We start from the raw sequence: 22,204 nt of genomic DNA on the forward strand, positions 1-22,204 counted from the left end.
CTCGTCTTCTGCAGTTTCGACTCCAGACGCCGGCGAGCTCGCGCGGGAGCGCAGGGCGAGAGGACGGGGCGGGGCTAGAAGCGCGGGTGGCGCGGGAAGGGGCGGGGTAGGCGCGCGGCCGTTAGCGCGCTACCGTTAGCGGTCCCGCTCTACGCAGCCGTCAGGGTCGCTGTGCTCCTCGCGGCTGCAGTCCCCGTGGGTCGCAGTCCGCGTGACCTAGCCCCCGTTTGCGTTGTCACTCCCTTCGCCGGCGCAGTCACCGAGCGGGGCGGGGGCCCGTGAGGTCGCTACCATGGCTTGCGGCAACGAATAAAGCTCCGGGACAGCGGCGCCTTGGGCGATAGCTGGGCGGGCGGCCCCGGCCGGGAGCGGCCGCCCGTGCGCTACTGTGAGGAGTGAGCGGCTGAGGCGACCTCCGGCCCGGCCTCGCACCAGCAGCCCGGTAGGCGCGACATGAGCCTGGTCTGGCATCCGCGGGATGCTCCTTGAGCCCCTTCTTCGGCTGTTATCTCCGGGGGGTGGTTGTGGCCACACCGACTCGTATTTTCCAAATAAGTCATTGTTTATTCTTGCGGTGGCGGGGCCGAACACGCTTATTTATTTTTAATTTTCTCAACAAGTTTTACCCGCACTTATCCAGTGAAACAACTCGGTAACCGTTTCAAGGGAGCATCCGCTCGGTTAGGAAATCTCAGACTGAGCAGCTTGTGGAAGCCAGCATATGCAACGTCCTCCTCGCATGCTTTGAAGATCCTTGCGTCTTCCTGTAACTACCACTGTGCGCAGAATCCCGCGCAAGGAACGTCTTGGTCCAGCGATGCAAAGAACTGACGTTTCAAGGTTTTATTTCTATTGCTAGATTTGGATTTCCCCAACGACTCGGAACTGTTCAGTAGCCAGCTAAAGTGGATCCCCTAGTGCATGCCCTTCTCTCTCCTCTTCCAGCCTGTCCAAGTGCTTTTGCTGAGTAAGAAGCCATCAAATGTCATTACCAATGCAAGTGCAACTCGTGGGTTAGAAGAGGAGATGGAGCCTTAGTTTGCTGAACAGCTAGTTGCCTGTGTAGTTACGTTCATGCAGAATAGTTGACAGTCCCTAAAGATGTTCATGCTCTCCAGCTGTGGTCTGAGGACATGGGTACTGGAGTGTGTGTCCCTGGACTGACCTAATTCACTCAATTCTCCGAAGAAATGCTATCCTTCTCCTCTCCCCTGACTTGACGCAGTCCTTCCTTCAGAGGAGTGCTTTTTATTTCTTTTGTCCCCTTTCCCATTCAGGGATTTCCCCCTTAACCAATGAAAACTGTGAATCTATAGCCAGCTGACATTGGTCGGGGGAGGAGTGGCAGGGTGTCTTTTCCACTTCTGGGCCTTTTAACCTTGGTTCACATCTAGAGGAAGGTTGAGAACAGTCCAGACCTCAGTGATCATCTGAGCCTGGTGAAGAGAAGCAATAGGAGCTAAGGGGTGATTTGTCAGGGTTATATCTTGGCTTTCACTAGAGGGAGTTCTCGCTTTAGGCAGCCAGAATCTCACAGGCTCCTTTTCCTAGGAAAGAGCTACCTAATCTAGCTTTTCCTGGGTGGAATTAAGGAACTTAAACTTGGGGGCAAAAGGAGGCATTTTTCCTGAGTGCTACCTCATACATTTAGTAGGCACAAAGAAAACAAAGAACCAGTTAGCCAGTTCAAGCAATAGTTCCAAGTTCTCATACCGCTGTGGTGTATCAGTAACTGTGATCTTGAGCAAGTGCCTCTGTGTGACCTCTCTGTGCCTCAGTCTCATCTTGAAAATAGGGATAAAATGGTACCTATTGCCAGGGGGGTTTTCGAGTTAAATGTAAAATGCCCAGAACAGTTCTGGGCATGATTTAATAATTATTGGCTATTACTGGCATTGATACTGGGCGTGTCCCTTTTATTCTGTCACATGGATGGGGAGGTGAAGCGCACTGTTGCTTTGACCCTGTGGAACTTGATAACCAAATGTAGAATTAATTGCTGACTTGTTTATATTTATAGCTGGAAGGGCCGGTGTTGTCCTCATTATACTATAGAATAATTCAAGACAGGCAGCAGCAAATGAAGACTATAAAAAGAAAGAAGAAGGAACATCAAAGATTGAGGTAGAGTAGGCAACTTAAGAGAGTTTGGGAGAAATTGTCCAATGGCCTGTAGTATATGCTTCATTTTTTGTCCCCTTTGCTTGGTCTTGGAGGCTAAGGTTGGTTAGTGTTGAAGCATACACCAGTGGTCCCTAGGAAGCTGCCCAGTTACCTATCCTCCCAGGGATGTCCCTACTGGCAAAGTCCTGGCTGTGGAGCCCTACTGCCTAGAGTCATATCCTGGCTCTAACACTTGCTAACTAGGTGACCTGGGACAGGTTATTTCATTTCTTTAGGCCTCAGTTTCCTCATCTGGAAAATACATATTAATAGCACCCACTTTTTAGAGCATTCTGTACATTCACTGAGCTAATACATATAAAGAGCCAAGAATATTGCCTAGCAATAGGAAATTCTTAATCAATTTTAGTATCATTTTATTATGCCTTGTGAACATGGTACCACCTGAGATTCAGGATAAGTGACAAGAGAAACAGTAAAAGAATAAAAGAGGGCTTGTTCTTGCATTCATTCAGTCAACATAGGCAATAGAGGCACGAGAACAGAAAGATGGCTATGATCTCACTTAATTCACATAATTCCATGGGCATGTTTTGTGCTTTCAAAAAATATGAAAGGGCAGAAGAAAACTGATGTCTTAGTCGTTAGCTATTTTGGTCCTTCATCAGACCCATGGATAGCATTTTGAGGGAAATGTTACAGGAGATGCCAACAGGATCCTCAAAGACTACCTTGTACTTTTTCTATCTCTTGTATAGAAAATCTGCCAAGAGAAGGAGGGTAACCCAGAGGAAGCCTTCTTCAGAGCCTGGTAAGAAAGACTGGAGGTTCTGTTTGGCTGCTGCCTCCTGACCTCAGCAAAGGCCACCTGTGTAGGGCAGCAAACTTGCTCTTCTCACTGTCAGTTCCTTCCCAGAATCTCTAAGATCCTGAAGAACTCAGAGTCTGTAATTTTTAAATGTCATGTCCAAAGTTCAAGGAACAAGTTAATTAAAGCTACTTGAGATCAAAGTATATGAAGTGAGCAGTTGCAGCCAACTCCATCAGATGTGGCTAAAATTATATGAAAGCCTAACTGATATCAAATAACACTTAATCCCAACCTCCTCCTTGTCAAAATGACCCTCTTCCCAGTACTGTACTCCTCCTTGTACTTAGATCGTTAATGCTCCCAAAATGAATTCCTAACATCCTTTCTTCCAGTTTGCCGGCTATGCCTTCAAGAACCTGGGGATCCCGAAAAATTAGGGGAATTTCTTCAGAAAGACAATCTCGGTGTGCATTATTTCTGTCTTGTGAGTATAAGGCCCCCTTTGCTTTGAATGTTCCTATGGCTTTGCTGTACAGTCTGTGCTCTGTTTTTGCATCCAGCCTCAGATCCATTGCCCTGTTTGCTTGCTTTTCTTAATGGCTTTTTTCTTTTAAAATCTAATTTTTAAAAAGTAATGTGTGTACCTGATGTAAAATCCTAACAGTATAAAGTATGTACAATAGAAAGTTTCTTCCTCTAGTAGTATTCCCAATCCTTCTCCCTCTCCCCAGCAGCAAATGCTACCAACAGTTCTTCCAGCTATTTTTTCCTGATATTCTTTTAAAATTAAGCATAGTTTGTATGCTATAGAATGTACCCATTTAAGAATACAGTTTGATGAGTTTTGATAAACTCATATATCATGGGGATATAAAGTATGTCCCCATGTAAACACTACCCCAATCAAAATAATTATTTCCATCATGCCAGAAATTCCCTCCTCCCCTCTTCCTGTCAGTTCCCTCAGAGGTGATCACTGTTCTGATCCATAGGTTACTTTTGCCTATTCTTATACTTCATATAAATGAAACCATACAATTTGTACTCTTGTGTCTGGCTTCTTTCACTCAACACAGCGTTTTGAAGATTGATCCGTGTTGCATGCGTCGGTAGCTTGTGCCTTTTTATTGTGTAGTTGTATTCTGTTGTATGAATATATTATAATTTGCTTATTTATCCACCTGCTGATGGACATTTGAATTGTTTTCATTTGGGGGCTATTATGAATAAAGCTGCTATGCATATTCACCTACAATTTTTTGTGTGAAAACATGTTTTCACTTCTCTTGGGCAGATGTCTAGGAGTGAAATTACTAACTATATGTTTAACTTTGTGTGAAGTTGCCAGATCACTTTCCAAAGTGGTTGTACTAGTTTACAATCCCACTAGCAATTTATGAGATTTCTGTCTGCACAGTATTTTTGTCCCGACTTGTTGTTGTTAGTCTTTTTAATTTTAGCCATTCTACTAAGTGTGTTTTGGTATCTCATTGCGGTTTTAATTTGCATTTTTCTGATGACCTAAAATGTTGAGCTTCTTTTTGTGTGCTTATTGGCCATTCACATATTTCCCTTTGTGAAGTGTATGTACAAATATTTTGTCCATTTTAGAAGTTGAGTTGTTTTGGGATTTCCCTGGTGGTCCAGTGGTCAAGACTCCGCGCTTCCATTGCCGGGGCATGGGTTCGATCCCTGGTAGGGGAACTAAGATCGCACATGCCGCACGGTGAGGCCAAAAAAAAAAAAAAAGTTGAGTTGTTTTGTCTTATTGAGTTATAAGAGCTCTTTGTATATTCTGGCTACAAATCCTTTTTCAGAGATGTGTGTTGTCACTATTTTCTCCCAGTCTGTGATTTGCCTTTTAATTTTCTTTTTATTTTCCAAATGAGTTGGTTTCATTCCAGGTGATGCAGAATTCAGGATAGGACAAGGACTTAGGAACACACTTTGGCAGGATTCTGTGCTGGGTTTATGCGGATCTCATAGCTAAGGTAGAAAATGGCTGAGAAAAACTAAAGACAAGATGAGCCACTGTATGATTTTCTTTTTTTTACAAAAATTTATTCTTAAATGTACAAAAGGTTCCAAGCTATAGCTATAGGTGGCGACAGACGTTATGGCAGGGAATCCAGATGTTTAAATAGGAATGGAATCATCATTGCCTCAGACACAAGGAACAGCTTACTTTTTAAAATTTTTATTTTACTTATTTTTTGGCCGCACTGTGCAGCTTGTGGGATCTTAGTTCCCTGACCAGGGATCGAACCCGGGCCCATGGCAGTGAAAGCACCAAGTCTTAACCACTGGACCACCAAGGAATTCCAGGAACAGCTTACTTTTTGCCAGATTTCTTAATTCCACCTGTGGCCAGGGGGCCTTTCCCCCGCAGCCTTCCCTTTTAGCTCCTCGAGTTTCTTCTGCTCCTCCTCCTTTTTCTGCATGAGTGCCTTATCTTCCTTGCCCATCTCCTTGGCTTGCTTCTTGGGCTGCTTCAAGGACTTCTTGCCACCTTCATGGCCCAACATGGTGCCTGCTGCCCCTTCTCCCTGCCTGTTTATTTTCTTAATGATGTCTTTCAAAGAACAAAAGTTTTTAATTTTGATGAAGTCCAGTTTATCTATTTTTCCTTTTATGGTTAGTGCTTGTTTGTGTGTCCCAAGAAATCTTTGCCTACCCATTGAATTACCTCAGCGCCTTTGTCAAAATCAGTTGACCATGTATCTGTGGATCTGGATGATTTATTTTATGTTATAGATCTGTGTGTTAATCCTTACCAATACCACACTGTTTTGATTATTGTGGCTTTACAGCATCTTGAAATTAAGTCTTGTCCTGCAGTCTTTTCCAAGATTGCTTTGGCTATTGGGTGCTTTCCTTTTCCATATACATTTTATATTTAGTTTGTCAATTTTTCGTTTAAAAAAAAGCCTGTTGGGATAGTGATAGGGATTGCATTGAATTTATGGATCAATTTGGGAAGAATTGACAAACAATATTGAATCTTCCAGTCCATGGACATGATATATTTCCCCATTAATTTGTGTCTTTTAAAATTTATCTCAGCAATTTTTTTTTTAGTGAAGAAGTCTTGCACATATTTTGTTAAATGTATTCCTAAATATTTTGTGATTTCTATGCTATTATAAATGGTATTTTAAAATTTCATTTCAAGTTTGTTGCTGGTGTATAGAAATGCAGTTTATTTTTGTACATTGATTTTGTATCTGCAATCTTGTTAAATTCACTTATTAGTTCAGTAGTTTTTATTTTTTAATTTTTTTGTAAATGCCTTAGGATTTCCTGTGTATACAGTCACATGTGAATAAAGGCAGTTCTTTCTTTCCAATCTTTATGTCTTTTAATTCTTCTTCTTGCCTTATTGTAATAGCTGGGAACTTCAATCTAGTGTTGAAAAGAAGTTGTATGAGTGAATATCATGTCTTGTTCCTAACATTAGAGGACAGCATCCAATTTTTCACCATTAAATATGATGTCAGCTGTAGGTTTTTCTTAGATGCTTTTCATCAGATTGGAGAAATTCCCTTTTATTTCTGGTTTGCTGAGGGTATTATGAATGTGTGCTGAATTTGTCAGATGCTTTTTCTGCATCTGTTCAGATGATCATGATTTTTCTTTATTTTGTGAATGTGGTTTGTTACATTGATTGAATACTTTAATGTTAAACTAATCTTGCATTTCTGGTACAAATTCTGCTCGGTCATGATGTATAATCCTTCTTTTTTTTTTTTTCTTGTGGTACGCGGGCCTCTCATTGTTGTGGCCTCTCCCGTGGCGGAGCACAGGCTCCGGACGCGCAAGCTCAGCGGCCATGGCTCACGGGCCTAGCCGCTCCACGGCATGTGGGATCTTCCCGGACCGGGGCACGAACCTGTGTCCCCTGCATCGGCAGGCAGACTCCCAACCACTGCGCCACCAGGGAAGCCCTATAATCCTTTTAATATGGTGCTGGATTCAATATTTTGTTTCATTTTTGTATCTATGCTCATGAGAAAAATTGGTCTGTGCTTTTTCACTCCTGTAAGTTCTGTCTTGTTTTGGTGTCAGGTCTTGTTTAATTTCAATGCATTTATAAGCTTATACATTTTCAACATAAAATAAACATGCTATACACAGTGTTTTGTATTTTACTTTTTTTACCTCATATATTTATGGAGCTGTTTCCATATAGAACACTTTTTTAATAGCTAACTGGTATTCCATGGTACAGGTGTGCCAAAAAGTATTAAACTCCTGTTAAAGGACATTTAGATTATTTTTAATCTTTCACTACTGATTTTTCTGTTTGTAGAAATTATACATGTTCATTGTAGAAAATATTAATAACACTTAAAAGTATAAATGGAAATCACTCATATAGTCCTAAAGCCTTGAGAGACTGTTAACATAGATACGCTTTAAGCCTAACTGGGATATAATTCAAGCATCCTCAAGTCATCCAACCTTGTAGGCTCACTTTTTCTATAATGTTAAAATAAGATAACCTCAGCCCCCATTACATATTACGTGTAATCGCTGCAGTAGGTCCAGCACCCTCCTTAATACTTTTGGAAGCTTCTTGGGGTGGGGCTCAGGTATGACATTCTTCCAAAGTATGTACACGTTCATTGTTCATGGGTACGTAACAGTTTAGCTTCTTTTCCCTTGATTTCCCATTCTAGACTCTGCTTTGGGGGCTTTTCAGAAACAAAAGGTCCTTTAAAGTATGTTTTTAAAGAAAAGTTCAATTCCTCCCTTTCCCCTATAAGGCAGAATGACTACATTCAGGAGATTTGAAAGCCCTGTTTCCCCTTCTGTGGAGAATACACTCTGAGAAGAGTATTTATTCTGTACTGAGGGGCAGTACAGCCGGAGAGTGAGAGTGGGGGTTCTGTGGGCTCACATGTGAAGGTGACTCTGCTGCCTCCTTTCTGGGTGACCCCAGCCGGGTCACTTGCTGCGCTACACCTCAGTGACCTCTAAGATGAGGATCACAGTGGCATCTGTATCACAGGGTTGTGGTGAGCAGACAGTGAGTCACTACACAGGGAATGTTTCTCCAAAGTGCTCAGCACACAAAAGCAGTGCTCAGTGAATGAAAGGCAGAGTAGCACAAAGGTGGGTAAGAGCCCAGGTTCTGGGCTCTTGATCCTGTCACGTTATTTCTCCTATAAAATGGGGATGATGATAGTACCTACCTCTTAAGGTTGTTACAAGGATTAAATGAGTTAATATTTGAAAAGCACTTAGAGCATCCAACACTTATGCTGTGTAAGGGCTTGTTAAGTAATAAATTACCCTGTAAATGCATATGTATTCCACCAAGCTCTGTTTCTTAGCTCTCTTACCCTGTCATCACCCACTGCACTGTTTCACTGATCATCAGTGTTGACAGCCTGGTTCTGCTGACCTTCTAGATCCTATCTAGCAAGCTGCTTCAGAGGGGCCAGTCCAATAGAGGTTTCCACGGATTCCTGCTTGAGGACATCAAAAAGGAGGCAGCCCGGGCCTCTAGGAAGGTTAGAATCCCCTGAAATGGGGGCCTTGGGGTAGGCCTCTTCTCATACTCCTCTCATCATCCCTGTTTCTATTCTTTTGCCTAGTTGCTAGTTTAAAAGTCAGAGGACTCTTGAATTTCCCACTGGTCCTTCTCTTAAGTTCCATGCTTCTCTAGGGTATAGTATCCTAAGTGAGGAGAGGGAGCAACATCCTGAGGAAGCCAAAAAGAATTCAGTGCTGCTTGGAGCTCAGCTTCGGCATACTCTAGAGCTTCTAGGTCCACTGAGAAAGAAGAATGGCTGTTGCTTCAAAAAATTTCCATTCCGGGGCTTCCCTGATGGCGCAGTGGTTGAACGTCCACCTGCCGATGCAGGGGACACGGGTTCGTGCCCCGGTCCGGGAGGATCTCACGTGCCGCGGAGCAGCTGGGCCCGTGAGCCATGGCCGCTGGGCCTGCGCGTCCGGAGCCTGTGCTCCGCAGCAGGAGAGGCCACAACAGTGAGAGGCCTGCATACCGCAAAAAAAACAAAACAAAACAAAAAATTTCCATTCCATAGAATGATGTGCCACAGAATGTCTGTCTGTTTTGGGGCCCTGAGCACTGCCTGGGATCTCATTTACAGATCTGCTTTGTGTGCAAGAAAAAGGGAGCTGCCATCAACTGCCAGAAGGATCAATGCGTCAGAAACTTCCATCTTCCTTGTGGCCAGGAAAGGGGTTGCCTTTCACAATTTTTTGGAGAGTACAAGTGAGTGATGAAGGAGGAAAGTTGGGCTGCCCTTTTGCAATTTGCTATTTAGCATCTAATGAAATCAGAGTCCAGTTCTCACGGGCCTGTTTTGATTCACCAGAGAATCTGTTCCTCCATTCAATAATGAGAAACAGTATCTTGACTTGGCGATTTCACAGGGGTTGCTTCTTGCTTCCCAGCCCCTCCTTAAATTACAAACAGCTGGGGTTCTTAGCTGCTCAGAACTAAGTGGGGCTTTCAGGAGCAGGAGGCTTTGGAGACAGTCCTGGGAGCTTTGCTCAGTGGGAAAGCAGCTATGAGAAGGAATGTGGCTGTTCTTCGCCCTGCTCCTCCTCCTCCCCCATGAGTGTGGAGGTTCAGTGGACACTGGCCTGGGTGGTTGATTGCCCCTCCTAGGCCGGGCAGCTGGAAAACTGCATCAGTGACAAACCAGAAACCAAGTCTATTTACTCTACCACAGATCATTTTGTGGGAAACATCGCCCAACACAGGACATCCGATGGGAGAATGTGGGGCAGGAAAGCTGTGTCTTGTGCTGTGAAGACTTATCCCAAGCAAGTGTTGAAAACATCCAGAGTCCGTGCTGTAGCGAAACTATCTACCACCGCAAGTGCATACAGGTGGGGCTTTCCCTGGACTGGGGACCCTCCACAGTGGCCCAGTTCTGAGCACCCTGGGAATGCTCAGGCAATCTCAGCTTTTGTGCTCTGTGCTGCAGGCCTGTATACAGGACTGATTCCAGAGGAAAGTTAGCCTGGTCTCTGGGTATCCTTGACCTGTAGGACTTTATCATAAGATTTAGACTGAACAAAATCCTCAGGATGGCTGGAGCGACTGAGCTTATTCTAGAATGAGTCTTGACTAGCCTCAAAATCAGCCATGCTTCCTGGGATTGAAGGAAAGGGAAATGTGTGTTCTTGGTACCTGACCCCTACTGGGTCGAGGATTGCCAGGCCCCGTGACTGGAGATGACAGCTGAGGCACTCCTGGGCACTCTCAAGTTTTTGGTTCCTGGTCTGATGCCTGGATTTGCAGCCCTCTCCCCAGCCCATCCATATTCCTTGTCCTGTAACCCTTAGTCAAGCTCTCCTAGCGACATCCTCTTTGTGAGACGAGGGGGCGGGGTGGGAAGAATGTGATCAAAGATAGTGTTTTTACAAACACTATCTTCCATGTTTATCTTACAGAAATATGCCCACACATCAGCAAAGCATTTCTTCAAATGTCCACATTGCAACAATCGAGAAGAATTTCCTCAAGAAATGCTAAGAATGGGAATTCATATTCCAGACAGGTAGTAGAAACTTTATAGCAGGAATTGAGCCAGGAAGTGGGTTGCCTAGGTTTCTAGAGGGAAGGTGAGTGTGAGATAGTTCAGAGAATGAGGAGGCAGCAGAAGCACTGATGTACAGTGAAGAGGGAAGGGTGGAGGGAGAGCTTTTCAATTATAAAAAGAAATGGGGGGAGGGTGAAGCAGGGGTGGTGGGCATGTTTCTGAAAAAGGTGCTTTGGGGGTCAGAATTCCTTGGGTTCTTGAATTCCAGTGTGGAACTAAGGAACACCTGTGTTCTGCTTATTTGCTTCAACCCTCTCCCACTGCCAGGCCACTAGCCCCGCCTTGCTGAAAGTATTCAGGCAATCTGTTGAACTCTTTTGCTGTGTTAGCTTGAGTTCTTCCTAGTTCCTCCCAGGTGGACAAAGGTTTTACCACCCGATTATATGTCCCTTACTCACTGTTTCTTCTCCCACTGCAGAGATGCTGCCTGGGAACTCGAGCCAGGGGCTTTCTCGGAGTTGTATCAGCGCTATCAGCATTGTGATGCCCCCATCTGTGTGTATGAACAAGGCAGAGACAGCTTTGAGGATGAAGGGTAGGAAAAGCCTCCTGGCCAGAAAGATCTCTCATCAGGACCATCTTAGACCTTGCACAGTTATCAAGCACAAGAAATTTACTTTTGTCTACAGACCTCAGGGTGAACATAGCTGCTGAGTCCCATCCTTGATCAGCTCAGGACTCACTCATGTACAAGTGAACAGGTCTCTCTGCAGGGTCTGCTCTCCTTGTGCCCCATGGAGAGACACTCAGGGCCAGTTCCTTCCACGATCTACCTTGCGAGTGGCTGTGCCTGACAGCAGGTCTTGGGATCAGCACTCAGCCACATCTCTGTCACGGGTAAAATGTGTAGTAAAGATACCTAGCGAGCCCTCAGCAAAGGCCTGGCCTGCAGCGAACATTCCAAGAGTGGTAGTGAGTGTTAAATTTGTCCCACAACCCTCCCTTGGCTCTTCCTATAGGAGGTGGAGCCTCATTCTGTGTGCTACATGTGGATCCCACGGAACCCACAGGGACTGCTCCTCTCTCAGATCCAGCTGTAAGAAATGGGAGTGCGAGGAGTGTGCGCCTGCTGCTGAAGCCACAGGTGGGACTGGAGGGGTGGTCTGGTCTCAGAACCGGCGTGGGGGTCAGGGGTCCAGGGGACATATGGTGCCTGGGAAAGGAGGAGGGTGTGCTATCAGATGGGGACTTCTAGTTGGTACTTTAGTTTGGGTAGGAAAGCAGCTAGGGAGGGGCATAAGGACCTGCGCCTGGGAGAGAGACAGAGGGTCGAGTTTGCCTCTCCCACCTTTCTTTCACCACAGACTGACTACACATCTGAAAACTCAGGTGACATCCCCTTTTGCAGCAGCACCTTCCACTCCAGGGGGCATTTCTGCAGAGACACCAGCCTGGAAGAGAATCCGGGCCCTTCTTGGACTGACTGCCCAGGCTCTTCCTCATTAGAAATACCAGAATCCTCTGGTTGCAGGACGAGGGGCCACTCCTGGCAATCCAAGGGTGTCAGAATCACTAAGAGCTGCAAAAAGTCCAAGTAACAGTTTCTGATTAGTCGCTGCCAAGCACATTTGAGTACAAAGCTGTGTTCCTCCATCAGGTTTGGGGGAGGGAGCACTTTGACACTGTGAGTCAAGGAAAGGGGGCTAGCAGTGAGACTCTGAACCAGAGAAAGAGAAGTCCCAGGGGAACTTGAGTTCAGACCAGAGTCCTGATGCCAACTACAGGACGCGTTTGTGGCTTTGAGAGCACCTTTGCTCTTTCCGCCTGATTCCCAGAGGGGCTTTTCTACTCTTCTTTTTCCAACAAGATTCTTCCACCTTGATCTTGTTCTCATATACCTCTTCTGACTTCACCCACGTTGGTTATTACACAAATAAAAGTTTTCTCTCCATTGGTGTCTCCTTATGCATTCACTCTGGAATTTATCTAGCATACTAAGGAATCTGGAGGGTAGAGTGAAGGAATAGGAAAACGCACCTTTCTACTCTATAAAATTCAGTGAATTAAATGTAGAACTTTCAACTTAGACATGTTGCTTTGGAGGGAAGTATTTTGCAGGTAAATCGACTTTGCGGGGACAGAGGTTTCATCGTTGTGCAAATAAACACACAAGATCTCATCAGGAAGGTGAGCCAGCAAAGGAGAACACACTGGACTGAAAGTAGGCCACTATTGCAAGGCTTGGCGCCCTGGACTCAAAGGCCAGGGACTGCCATGCTCACGTGAGACAAAAGGGGCTCCACTCACTCCAGGCAGCCTGGTCTTTAGCATACCTTCCTAACTCTAACACACCTCCACTCAAACCCTCCTGTCTGGTGGCTCGGGCATTTCTAGCTCAGGTGAGGGGGCCATGCCAGGACATTAGGCAAGACAGCTAGGACAGAAACCTGGCAGAAGGTCTTGGGATAAATTGAATAGAGCATTTGTTTGTTTTTAATGATTTAGTGGGGGAAACTCAGGACAACTCAGGACCATTGCCAGGTACCGAGTTCGCAGGGTCTCGCTGTGAACTTGGTTTAAATGTTGCTGACCCCTGGAGACTTACATCTGAATGTGCACAGTGATTTGGATTTGACCAGATTTATTTGGAATCACAAGGAGGCGGTGGGGGTCAAAATAATACTTTAAAAAAATCAAGAAATACTAAAAGGATTATAATGAAAAATACTCTCTTGATTCATCCTTCACTACCCCCAGTCCTATTCCCTAAAGGTAACTACTCTCCACATTTTTTAGCCATTTCGTGCCCCAGTCCGGGAAGATCCCACATGCCGCGGAGCGGCTGGGCCCATGAGCCATGGCCGCTGAGCCTGCACGTCCAGAGCCTGTGCTCCGCCACGGGAGAGGCCACAACAGTGAGAGGCTCGCGTACCACACACACACAAAAAAAAAACCTTCAGTGTTGAGTCAAGTGGTATACTATGACTATTTTTCCTCACCTGTACATTTTTTTTAAATTAGTTTATTTTCTGCATTGGGTCTTCATTGCTGCACATGGGCTTTCTCTAGTTGCCGTGAGTGAGGGCTACTCTTCTGCACTGCACTATTGCAGTGTGCGGGCTTCTCATTGCGGTGGTTTCTCTTATTGAGCACGGGCTCTAGGCGCGCGAGCTTCAGTAGTTGTGGCGTGCGAGCTCAGTAGTTGTGGCTCGGGCTGTAGAGCACAGGTTCCGTAGTTGTGGTGCACAGGCTTAGTTGCTCCGTGGCATGTGGGATCTTCCCGGACCAGGGTTCGAACCCGTGTCCCCTGTATTGGCAGACAGATTCTTAACCACTGCACCACCAGGGAAGCCCTGGTCAGGTGTTTTGTGGAGTGCCCCTCAATTAGGATTTGTCTGATGTTTTTCTTTTTCTTTTTTTTATTTATTTTTGGCTGCATTGGGTCTTTGTTGCTGCGTGCGGGCTTTCTCTAGTTGCAGAGAGCAGGGGCTACTCTTTGTTGAGGTGCGCAGGCTTCTCATTGCAGTGGCTTCTCTTGCCGAGCACGGGCTCTAGGCGCGCAGGCTTCAGTGGTTGTGCCTCACGGGCTCTAGAGCGCAGGCTCAGTAGTTGTGGCACACAGGCTTAGTTGCTCCGTGGCATGTGGGATCTTCCTGGACCAGGGCTCGAACCCGTGTCCCCTGCATTTGCAGGCAGATTCTTAACCACTGAGCCACCGGGGAAGTCCTTGATGTTTTTCTTATGATTAGACTGGAGTTATGGGTTTGAGGGAGGAAGACCACACAGGTAAAGTGCCATTTTCATCGCATCAAATTGAAGTTACATACGATCAACATGACTTATCACTGTTGATGTTGATCTTGGTCACCTGGCCAAGTTAGTGTTTGCCAAGTTTTTCCAGAAAGAGAAAAGTTACTCCTTTTCCCCCTTTATATACTGTAAATTTTGGAAAGAAGCCACTCTGTGCAGCCCACAATTAATGAGTGGGGATTTATGCCCCCTTCCTCTTTAAGGACAGATTATCTACATGTATTATTTGGAATTCTTCAGCATGGGAGATTTACTTATCCTCTCCCATGTATTTATTTATTCAACCATTTATATCAGGATGGACTCATGGATATGTATATTATACTTTGGGTTATAATCAAATACTACTTTATTTTGTTGCTCAGATTGTTCTAGCTTTGGCCATTGGGACTCCTATTCCTTTTCACATACTGCCATTATTGTGTGTTTCATTTTGGTTTGGTTTAGTTTGCTTTTGAGCACTTCTTTACTTTTTGGCACTACAAGATGCCCCAGGCTCATCTTGTATATTTTAAATACCTGTTTTCACAAATGATGTGTCTATTAGAATTAATTACCATTTTATAACCTAGGACCTAGAACATATAGTTCACTTGGGGAGGGTAGGAATAGACATCAAATAAAAATTCCCCAAAGCACCTGCTCCGCTTCCTCTAATTCTTACCTTTGTGGGAACCATGAACTAGGGCCAGAAGCCTCAGAATCTCCTTATGTTTCCTTTTCTGCTCAACCACCCTCTTTCTTATCAATTTGACTATTTTTCAAATGTTTGCCTTCCTCTCCATCCCACTGCCAGTGTTGAGCTCAGACCCCTGTGCCTCACAGGACTGCAGCAAAAGCCTTCTCTCTGCATGGTTTCCTATATCCACTTGCTTTGCTTGGCATATCCATCCTTATCCCTTCTGTTAATTGCCATAAAACATCTGCTAGCTCTTTACTTAGGACGGCCCCCACTGAGATGGACATCTAAGTCCTTCCGTGGGCACTCTGCCATGGCTACCCTGAAATACTGGGCCCTGAGCATGAGCTTTGCAGTCTGGAGAGCCATAACCTCTATCCTCAGCCTGATGGATCCAGCTTAAGGGCCACTTCTTCATCCCTAGGCACTCTCCCTGAGCTCTGCTTATACCCCTATTATAGCTTGTGTCATTCTCCATCTGGTCCCATAATTGTCTCTCCCTCTAGATTGGAAGCCCCTTATGGGAAGGAACCTTTCTGTCTTTCTGTCTTATTAACCTTTCTCCCCCTCATGGTGTCTGGCTCGGGACCCCACATGCAGAGGCAGTTTGATGTCTACTGAATTGTTGGATGTGCTCAAACCCTGCATTCATAAGCCTGATGTTTTACTGTCAAACACCAGAGGGCACTGTGAGCATGTTGAGGAAGAAGATTATAACCCTTTAGGCTTGCAAGGTTGAGAAGGGCTTATGAAAACTTGCTCCTATTTGGGGATTGCACAGGACTTACTGCTATTCACTTGTTCTAAACACATCCATTCAAGTTTATCCATGAGTTGTGCTCCTGTTATATCTAGAGGTTAGTATAGATGTTACTAATGACACTTCTATCATAGGTCAGGTCCTCAGATAGGACTGCCTTCATGGTCTCTCCAGACCCAAAGTGATCCTCCTAACCCCAGCTGCCCTCCTCTCACCCATAAAAATGGGGACTGCCAGTCCCAAGGGGAATGGGTAATATGATTCTGTTCCTCTTCTGCCCTACCCTCCTGCTGCACACACACACACTCTCTCTCTCTCTCTCTCTCTCTCTCTCTCTCTCTCTCTCTCTCTCACATCAGGGCCTTTGGTTGGTGGTTCAAAGGCTCAAACTTCCTGTTGGCAGGGCAGGAGATTCCTATGAGAAACAGCACCTCCATTGGCCCTGACCCCAGGGACACAACGTCAGCTCCCTGTGTGCTTCCAGGCTGACTGGAGGTGAATTGCAGCATCACAAGGGCTCCTAGGTATGAGAAGGCTCCCTAACAGACTAAGCCAGGGAGCCCCATTCCAGAGGCGTGGGCTATTTGCAAGGGCCTCATGCCTTGTACATTTTTTCCAAAAAGCAACATGGCAATTGCAGGCCATAAACCAAAGAGTTGATGTTTTTCAGAAAATAATCTCACTTTTCCCTAGCAAACCACCTCTAGCCCTGGGGTCTCTGAGCGGTGTGACAGCATGAGGCCTCCACAGAGGGAGTGAAGCCCAGGAGCTTCTCCACCTTGTCTTTGGTATAAACTTGTTCCTTGGGCCTGCCCTGAAGTGCACCTCTAATAAACAGGAAGACATCTGCGCCATCGATGTCTGTCCCTCACAGAGCATCTGAGACCTGTCTGGGCCATCAAAGCCATCCCCAGCCCCCAGGAGCATTCTGGAGGGGAACCTAGTCTCTCCAGAAACAATTCCCCATTGTGTCCCCTCACTTGGAAATCATAGATATGTTAACAGGCCCTTACATTTAGGCAGGTCCTGCCCTGGCTTTGTGCTAGTGTGTTGTTTTTTCTTCCCTGAACAATGTCCTTTCCAGTAGGGCCAGCCGTTCACACCATTGTCTGAGACCCTTTGGACTACAGGAAACAGCACCAGATTCTTATCAGCTGGGGGGGTGGGGTGGGGTGGGGTGGGGGCAGAGTGAACAGATGAGGTCATGCCCATAAAGCAAGCTGCTGGTCTGCCATGTCATTCTTCTATACCTTTATCTGTGAGAGCAGAAACCCCTTGTCCTTCTAGCAGGCAAATCTGGGCTTTAAGTGTCTCTAATACTGTCTCCTCCATTTGATGGCAGACACTTGGACTCTGCTTTAGGTCTCTTGATTCACTTTGGAATCCTCTCCAGCCCACAACTGTCCCCTTGCCCTGGTCTTCCGTCTCTGCCCAATGGGATGTTCTTGGCGGTGAAACACACCCCATTGGGATGGATTAGGGTGTGCTCCAGTCATCTTCCTCCCTGGGGGAAAGGGGTCAAAACTGGTCACCTGAGTCCTCCTCATAGCAGAATCCCTGAGTGCAAGCTACTATTTGACTGCTGGAGGCCTGGTGTGAGGATGAAGGTGAGCATCCCTTTCAAGGCCTCCCTGGAGACTGTGCAGCATTTCCAATCCTCAGTGGAGAATGACTTTTTTAAAGGCATCATTGACGAACCAGGAGTTTCCTTAATGAAAATCCAGTGGGGAAAGTGAAAGGTTTCATTAGGACACAGCCTCTAAGGAAGAGGGGGCCAGCAGTGGTACCCACACAAAGGCGGGCTGGGGCTGGGCAGTGGGAAGTGGGCACAGGGCCACAGCTGCTGTTACTTCATCTCCTGTGCACCAGGAGGGTGGGTGAGTCCGGAAGAGGAGCCAGGGTGGGGGTCCAACAATCCTTGAGCTCTTTAGCAGGTATTATATCCAAACCTAGGCCCACTCATTCCTTCTTTCTGCACACCAGGGCCAAATTTTTAAATCTCAGAAATCCCTGGGGATTTGATCCTGGTGTGTGTTGAACTTTCTCCTTGCCAGAGCCCCTGCAGACTAGTACTTGGGTGAGGCTGGGGTTAATCCTTAACTCGGGTGGAAATTGGTCTGTTTCTGAGCAACTGTCTGCTACTTGTAAGGAGATGTGGCTGGCTGGAGACACCTCAGTTTGCTGGACTGCAGAGGCACGAGAGAGTTCTCTGCGACCCACCTGGCTCTAGCTGCATCTGGGGCATTGCAAGCCCACAGAGCAGATAACCTGGCAGGAGACAGACCTGCCTCCTGATGGCTGCTGCCTGCCCACTCCTGAAGCTGGAGGATTCTAGGGGTGTCTGGGACCCGACCCAGGCTTAGCTGAATGAAAGGGAAGCACAGAAGCCATTTGAGAAAGTGAAAAGGGCTGTTTTCCGCCCTTATTCTGCCCCTCACCTTTCCTTAGAAACTAGTCTTTTGGACTGCAGGACAGCCACAAGCTTGGAGTGAATCCCAGCCCTCCTCAGTGGACGATGCCAGACACAGGAGGAGCAGGAAATGGGCTGGGGAGGCAGGCTGGGTGTGGGAAAACAGGAGCCAGAGGCAGGGCAGAGTCCAGGCCCAAGGGACAGCAGACTGGCAGCTTGGCAGCCCTGGCCCTGGGGTGGCAGGTCCTGCTCTGGTGCCAGCCATGGGAAACCAAGATGTGGCTATTCCATCTGCGAAGTCAGGGGCTCCAGAGTTTACAGGCTTAGAAGGCAGAGATTAATAAATTAACCTCAAATGTAAAGGGAGGGAATTAATCTAACCAGCATTTTCCCAAAGTATGCTCTTCAAAACATTAGAAACATGAGGTGGTAACTGCTCCATGGGGGAAAAAAAAAGGATAGAGGGCCACATGTTTTGGAGGATCATGTAGCACATAGTAGGCATGCCAATTAATGAGAAATCATCACGAGCTCCTCAGGGATTTCACAGGGCAAGCAAGCAGGCAGTGCACAGCTCTGTAGGGGCTAAGGGGAGAGAAATCCCATGTTTATTTGACCACTGTCGAGGATCTCATGAGACAGTTGTTCCAAAGGACAACTTTTGACTAGCCCCTTTCTTGAAGCCCCTTTCCAGTTCTAAACCTGTTTGGGAAATCATGAAACAAGACCAAAGACCAGGGGAAGTATGAGACTTAGAGGAAAAAGCTGGGAGAGGAAGACAGAGTGAAATCCCTGAGGCAGGAAATAGGGCTGGAGATGAGGGTGGTGGTGAGGGGCTGGGGAAAGTCCAGGCCCAAGGGGGCTTCAGGGTGTGGGGGGTGGTGACGTGGGAGCAGAGACACCATGCACCCCAGGGGAGAAGGGGGCTCTGAGGTTGCATTCACACAGCCTCCCAGCCCAGCACTCCACACCAAATGGTGCTCTGATGATGCTTCTCAGATGGGTGGTGATGGCCCGAGGCGGGGCAACAGGGTTTCACTTTCTGCGAGGCCTGGGTGCTTGTGCAGGGTCCAGGAGGAGAAAGCAGGGGTCCTGCTCCAGGGCCTGGGCTGCAAGATGGAACTGATGACTGTTAAGCCCCCTAGTCCATAGCACGGATTGAGGAGGCCATCCAAGCAAGAGGCTAATCTCTGTGGTGAGGTGGGGTGATGTCCCTCCCATCTTTAAAGAACCCCTGCCTTTTCCCATCTCCCTCCAGCACCAGTGGAGTCTGCTCTTTGGGCAGGAGCATGATGTCACTGGGGGAGTGGGGCTGGGGGAGAGGCGTCTCCTGCATCCTGTCCCATAGGCCAGACTCTGGGGCTCCCCCTCCTCTGCCAAAGATGCAGCTCCCACAGCACAGCCTGGCCCCCCAGGCAAGAACATAGTGGTCTTAATATACGTTGGTATGTGGCTGATGAAGACAGGCACCAGGCCAAGTGTCGCTATCACAAAGTCAAGTGTTAATTGTGAAAAAGGAGCAGTGCTGCCTACGTGCCCAACTGCCCTTTGCCAGCATTTTTTTCCCTGGCTCAAGGTCTTCCTGAAGTTCCAAGAAGTCTCAGAAGCCCGTGGGACAGGATTTTCCTAATTTAATAAGCAATCTCAGCTTCATAGGCAAAGCCCTCTGACTCCTTCCTTCCTCTGATACCCATCTCCTTCCCGTCTAGAAAATACCACCCAGGGTGGTTTCTCCCTCCTGGAAAGGACAGGGAAAGCCCCTCATTTCCAGCTCACACAAATGGCATCAGTTAATTTAGTACAGAAATACACAGATACAATAATGGTAATAATTATGTTATATAAGTATTAACTTCATTCCTTTCCTTGCAGGTTGTGTGGAAAACCCCTGCGCTATCCTCACCAGCTCTCAGGGGCGGTGACGATAAAAAGAACAATAGTAATTATGAGAAGCGTGCTTTGAAGACAGAGAAACCACAAGGCTCATCTCAACATATGAATACAAAAATAGAATTCACACATAGAAGCATTTCCAGGAGTGAATCACACACGGTACCGTGGAGGCGGGGTTGGGGGAGGTATGGACCAGTAGAAGCTGTCCATAATTTTCCAAGCGCAGGTGTTCCTTGTTCAGGATTTTTAACTCCTTCTCCCTCTGTTTTCCAAAGTAACTTCCCCAGGGGACCCAGCCTAGCGGCCAGTGCAGAGCCTGGGATAGAGGGGCAGAGCTGGCTGCAGCTCTGACGCCCATTCCTGGGGCTCTGTGCTGTCTCCCCACCCTCTTCCATGGCCTCTCTCTCCTCCTCCCGCCATGGTCCTCCTCCTCTGCTTTTACCTGCTGACATCCCAGCCACAACTACCCCAGGCCAGAGGCTTCCCAAAGTGCTGTCAGGTTAACCTTAGTGCTTCTGGTTCACTCACTGTGTAAAGAGGGGAAGAGGGGCCTTTTTCGGACCCCAGTTCTCTAGAGGTGGTAGGGGCTGGGGGGTTGGGGGAAGGAGTGCGGGGGTGACTCGGATAAAATCCAAGGCAGACAGAGTCTGGGTTTGAGTTCAGTGGGGCAGGAAGCCCTGTCTTGCTTTTTATCTGTTTTCTCCTCCTTCCTTCATCTTGGTTTTTAACGGAGGGAATCTCAAACCTGATGCTCTTGTCTCCCTCCTGTCGGTTTTGTGCGTCACTGACTTGTTCACATGCAGGCTGGGAACAACTTTTCATTTAGTCCTCCTCCTCCTCCCCCTCCCTGCTCCCCAGCCCAAGAAACACATTACTGCTGGTGGCAAAAACACCTCCCTACACGCCCAGACAGATTGCGCCCTGGCCCCCTGAGCCAGCAGCACCCCCAGGAACCAGCAGGACTTAGAAGCTTCCCCTTACATTTGTTTTCCCTTGAAAGAAAAAAAGACTCCATAAATGAACCATCCATGACAAACCCTTATTTAGCAGAAACCAAAGATCCCAGGGTGGGAAACATCTGGCTCCTGGGCTAATTGATGCCTTCTGGAGTCCTTGAGAATGCCCGCCCCTGGGTCCCATAGGTGGTCCTAGGGTCTCCCACTCTCTCCCCATCTCAAAAGCCTCAATCTTCTGTGGCCTCCCAGGCAAAGCCCTGCCCCTTGTCCTGACCACCAGCTGCAGCTTGCTCCCAGAACTGCCACGTCCCCACCCTCCCAGGCTGTGGGTCAGCTTGCATTGCCCTGGGAAAGATAGCCCACTCCTCCAAACACCCCACACTTCCCCAGCTCCCCTCTCCCTATCTCTAGTCCACAGAGTTTGGGGATAACATTCTCCTAGAATTCACCCCCTCCCTGCTCATCAACATGGAGACCCTGATGGTGGGGAGGGGCAATCCCATCAGGAGGTGTGGGTATCCCAGGAAACCTGGAGACCCAATGAAGGGATGTCAGGCTGGGAGGTCCAGATCATCCCCAGGTCCCAGGGAGCTCTAGTAGTCTACGCTTCTGTGATTCTGAGGTGCAGAAGAGGGGTTGTGCAGTGGCAGGGAATTACCAAGGTATCAGGGCATAAAGTGTGAGGGGGTCTTGCTGTTCCACCTTCTCAGCGCCTCCACTTTCCCTCCCCACCTCAGTCCGGGTAGGTCTTCTTAGCAGGTACTAGCTTAGGGGCAACTTCCACTCTCCTCAGCTGCCTGAGGGCCCCCAGCCCAGACACCTCCTCAGCTGCACCCACACACCCAGTCTAAGGGTCACTCAGAATGGCCATTGTTCTGCAGGCTGGGTAAAAATCACCCAGCCCTCTTGCCTCCGGCACAAGTGGAAATGTGCTCTGGGGGCCTCATTCAAGAACAAATAGCAGGCCCACTGGAGTTGCCAGCAGCCCGAGGATGCTGGCTCCAGCCTGGGACTGAGAGCACAGAGAGCGGCAGGGAACAGGCCCAGGACACAAGGCCCTCCATCAGGCCCTAGCCTATCCTGTGGGTTGCCTGGTAGGGGTCTGGGGGCAGAGATTCCCATCTCTAAGAGGCAATCAGGCATGTTGGCCCCCTCTGCCCTAGCTGGGTGGGTGGGAGAGGCTGGGGGCTTCTGCTGGCCACTTGGCCCATCCCGGCCACGCCCTCCTCCTCACTCTT

The 22,204-nt window shown here is 47.5% G+C and overlaps 1 protein-coding gene and 1 pseudogene across 7 annotated transcripts; one reads left to right on the top strand and one right to left on the bottom strand.

The window, feature by feature from the left end:
- Nucleotides 1-140: 140 nt before the first annotated feature.
- PHF7 (PHD finger protein 7) lies at nucleotides 141-12,402 on the top strand. Of its 7 annotated transcripts, none has more exons than XM_060110861.1 (12): nucleotides 141-442; nucleotides 621-840; nucleotides 2,021-2,124; nucleotides 2,883-2,935; nucleotides 3,328-3,419; nucleotides 8,350-8,451; nucleotides 9,055-9,179; nucleotides 9,643-9,802; nucleotides 10,370-10,476; nucleotides 10,937-11,053; nucleotides 11,478-11,602; nucleotides 11,823-11,907. In XM_060110861.1, the coding sequence occupies exons 3-12, from the start codon at nucleotides 2,081-2,083 to the stop codon at nucleotides 11,825-11,827; spliced, it is 930 nt and encodes a 309-aa protein (XP_059966844.1). In that variant the 5' UTR covers nucleotides 141-442; nucleotides 621-840; nucleotides 2,021-2,080; the 3' UTR covers nucleotides 11,828-11,907. The 7 variants fall into 7 exon arrangements, with proteins under 7 accessions (XP_059966844.1, XP_059966846.1, XP_059966847.1 ...); XM_060110863.1 differs by having other exon boundaries at nucleotides 641-840; XM_060110864.1 differs by lacking the exon at nucleotides 621-840 and adding an exon at nucleotides 860-967.
- LOC132497580 (translation machinery-associated protein 7-like) lies at nucleotides 5,268-5,460 on the bottom strand (annotated as a pseudogene).
- Nucleotides 12,403-22,204: the final 9,802 nt, after the last annotated feature.

The sequence above is a fragment of the Mesoplodon densirostris genome, chromosome 10 (assembly GCF_025265405.1).
Source record: "Mesoplodon densirostris isolate mMesDen1 chromosome 10, mMesDen1 primary haplotype, whole genome shotgun sequence".
Classification (NCBI taxonomy): Eukaryota; Metazoa; Chordata; class Mammalia; order Artiodactyla; family Ziphiidae; genus Mesoplodon; species Mesoplodon densirostris.

Coding starts and splice junctions, on each gene's coding strand:
- PHF7 (XM_060110866.1), top strand. CDS start 2,081: ATGAAGACTATAAAAAGAAAGAAGAAGGAACATCAAAGATTGAG. Junction 3,420..8,349: donor GTGTGCATTATTTCTGTCTT/GTGAGTATAAGG, acceptor CTGACCTTCTAG/ATCCTATCTAGCAAGCTGCT. Junction 8,452..9,054: donor CAGCCCGGGCCTCTAGGAAG/GTTAGAATCCCC, acceptor TCTCATTTACAG/ATCTGCTTTGTGTGCAAGAA.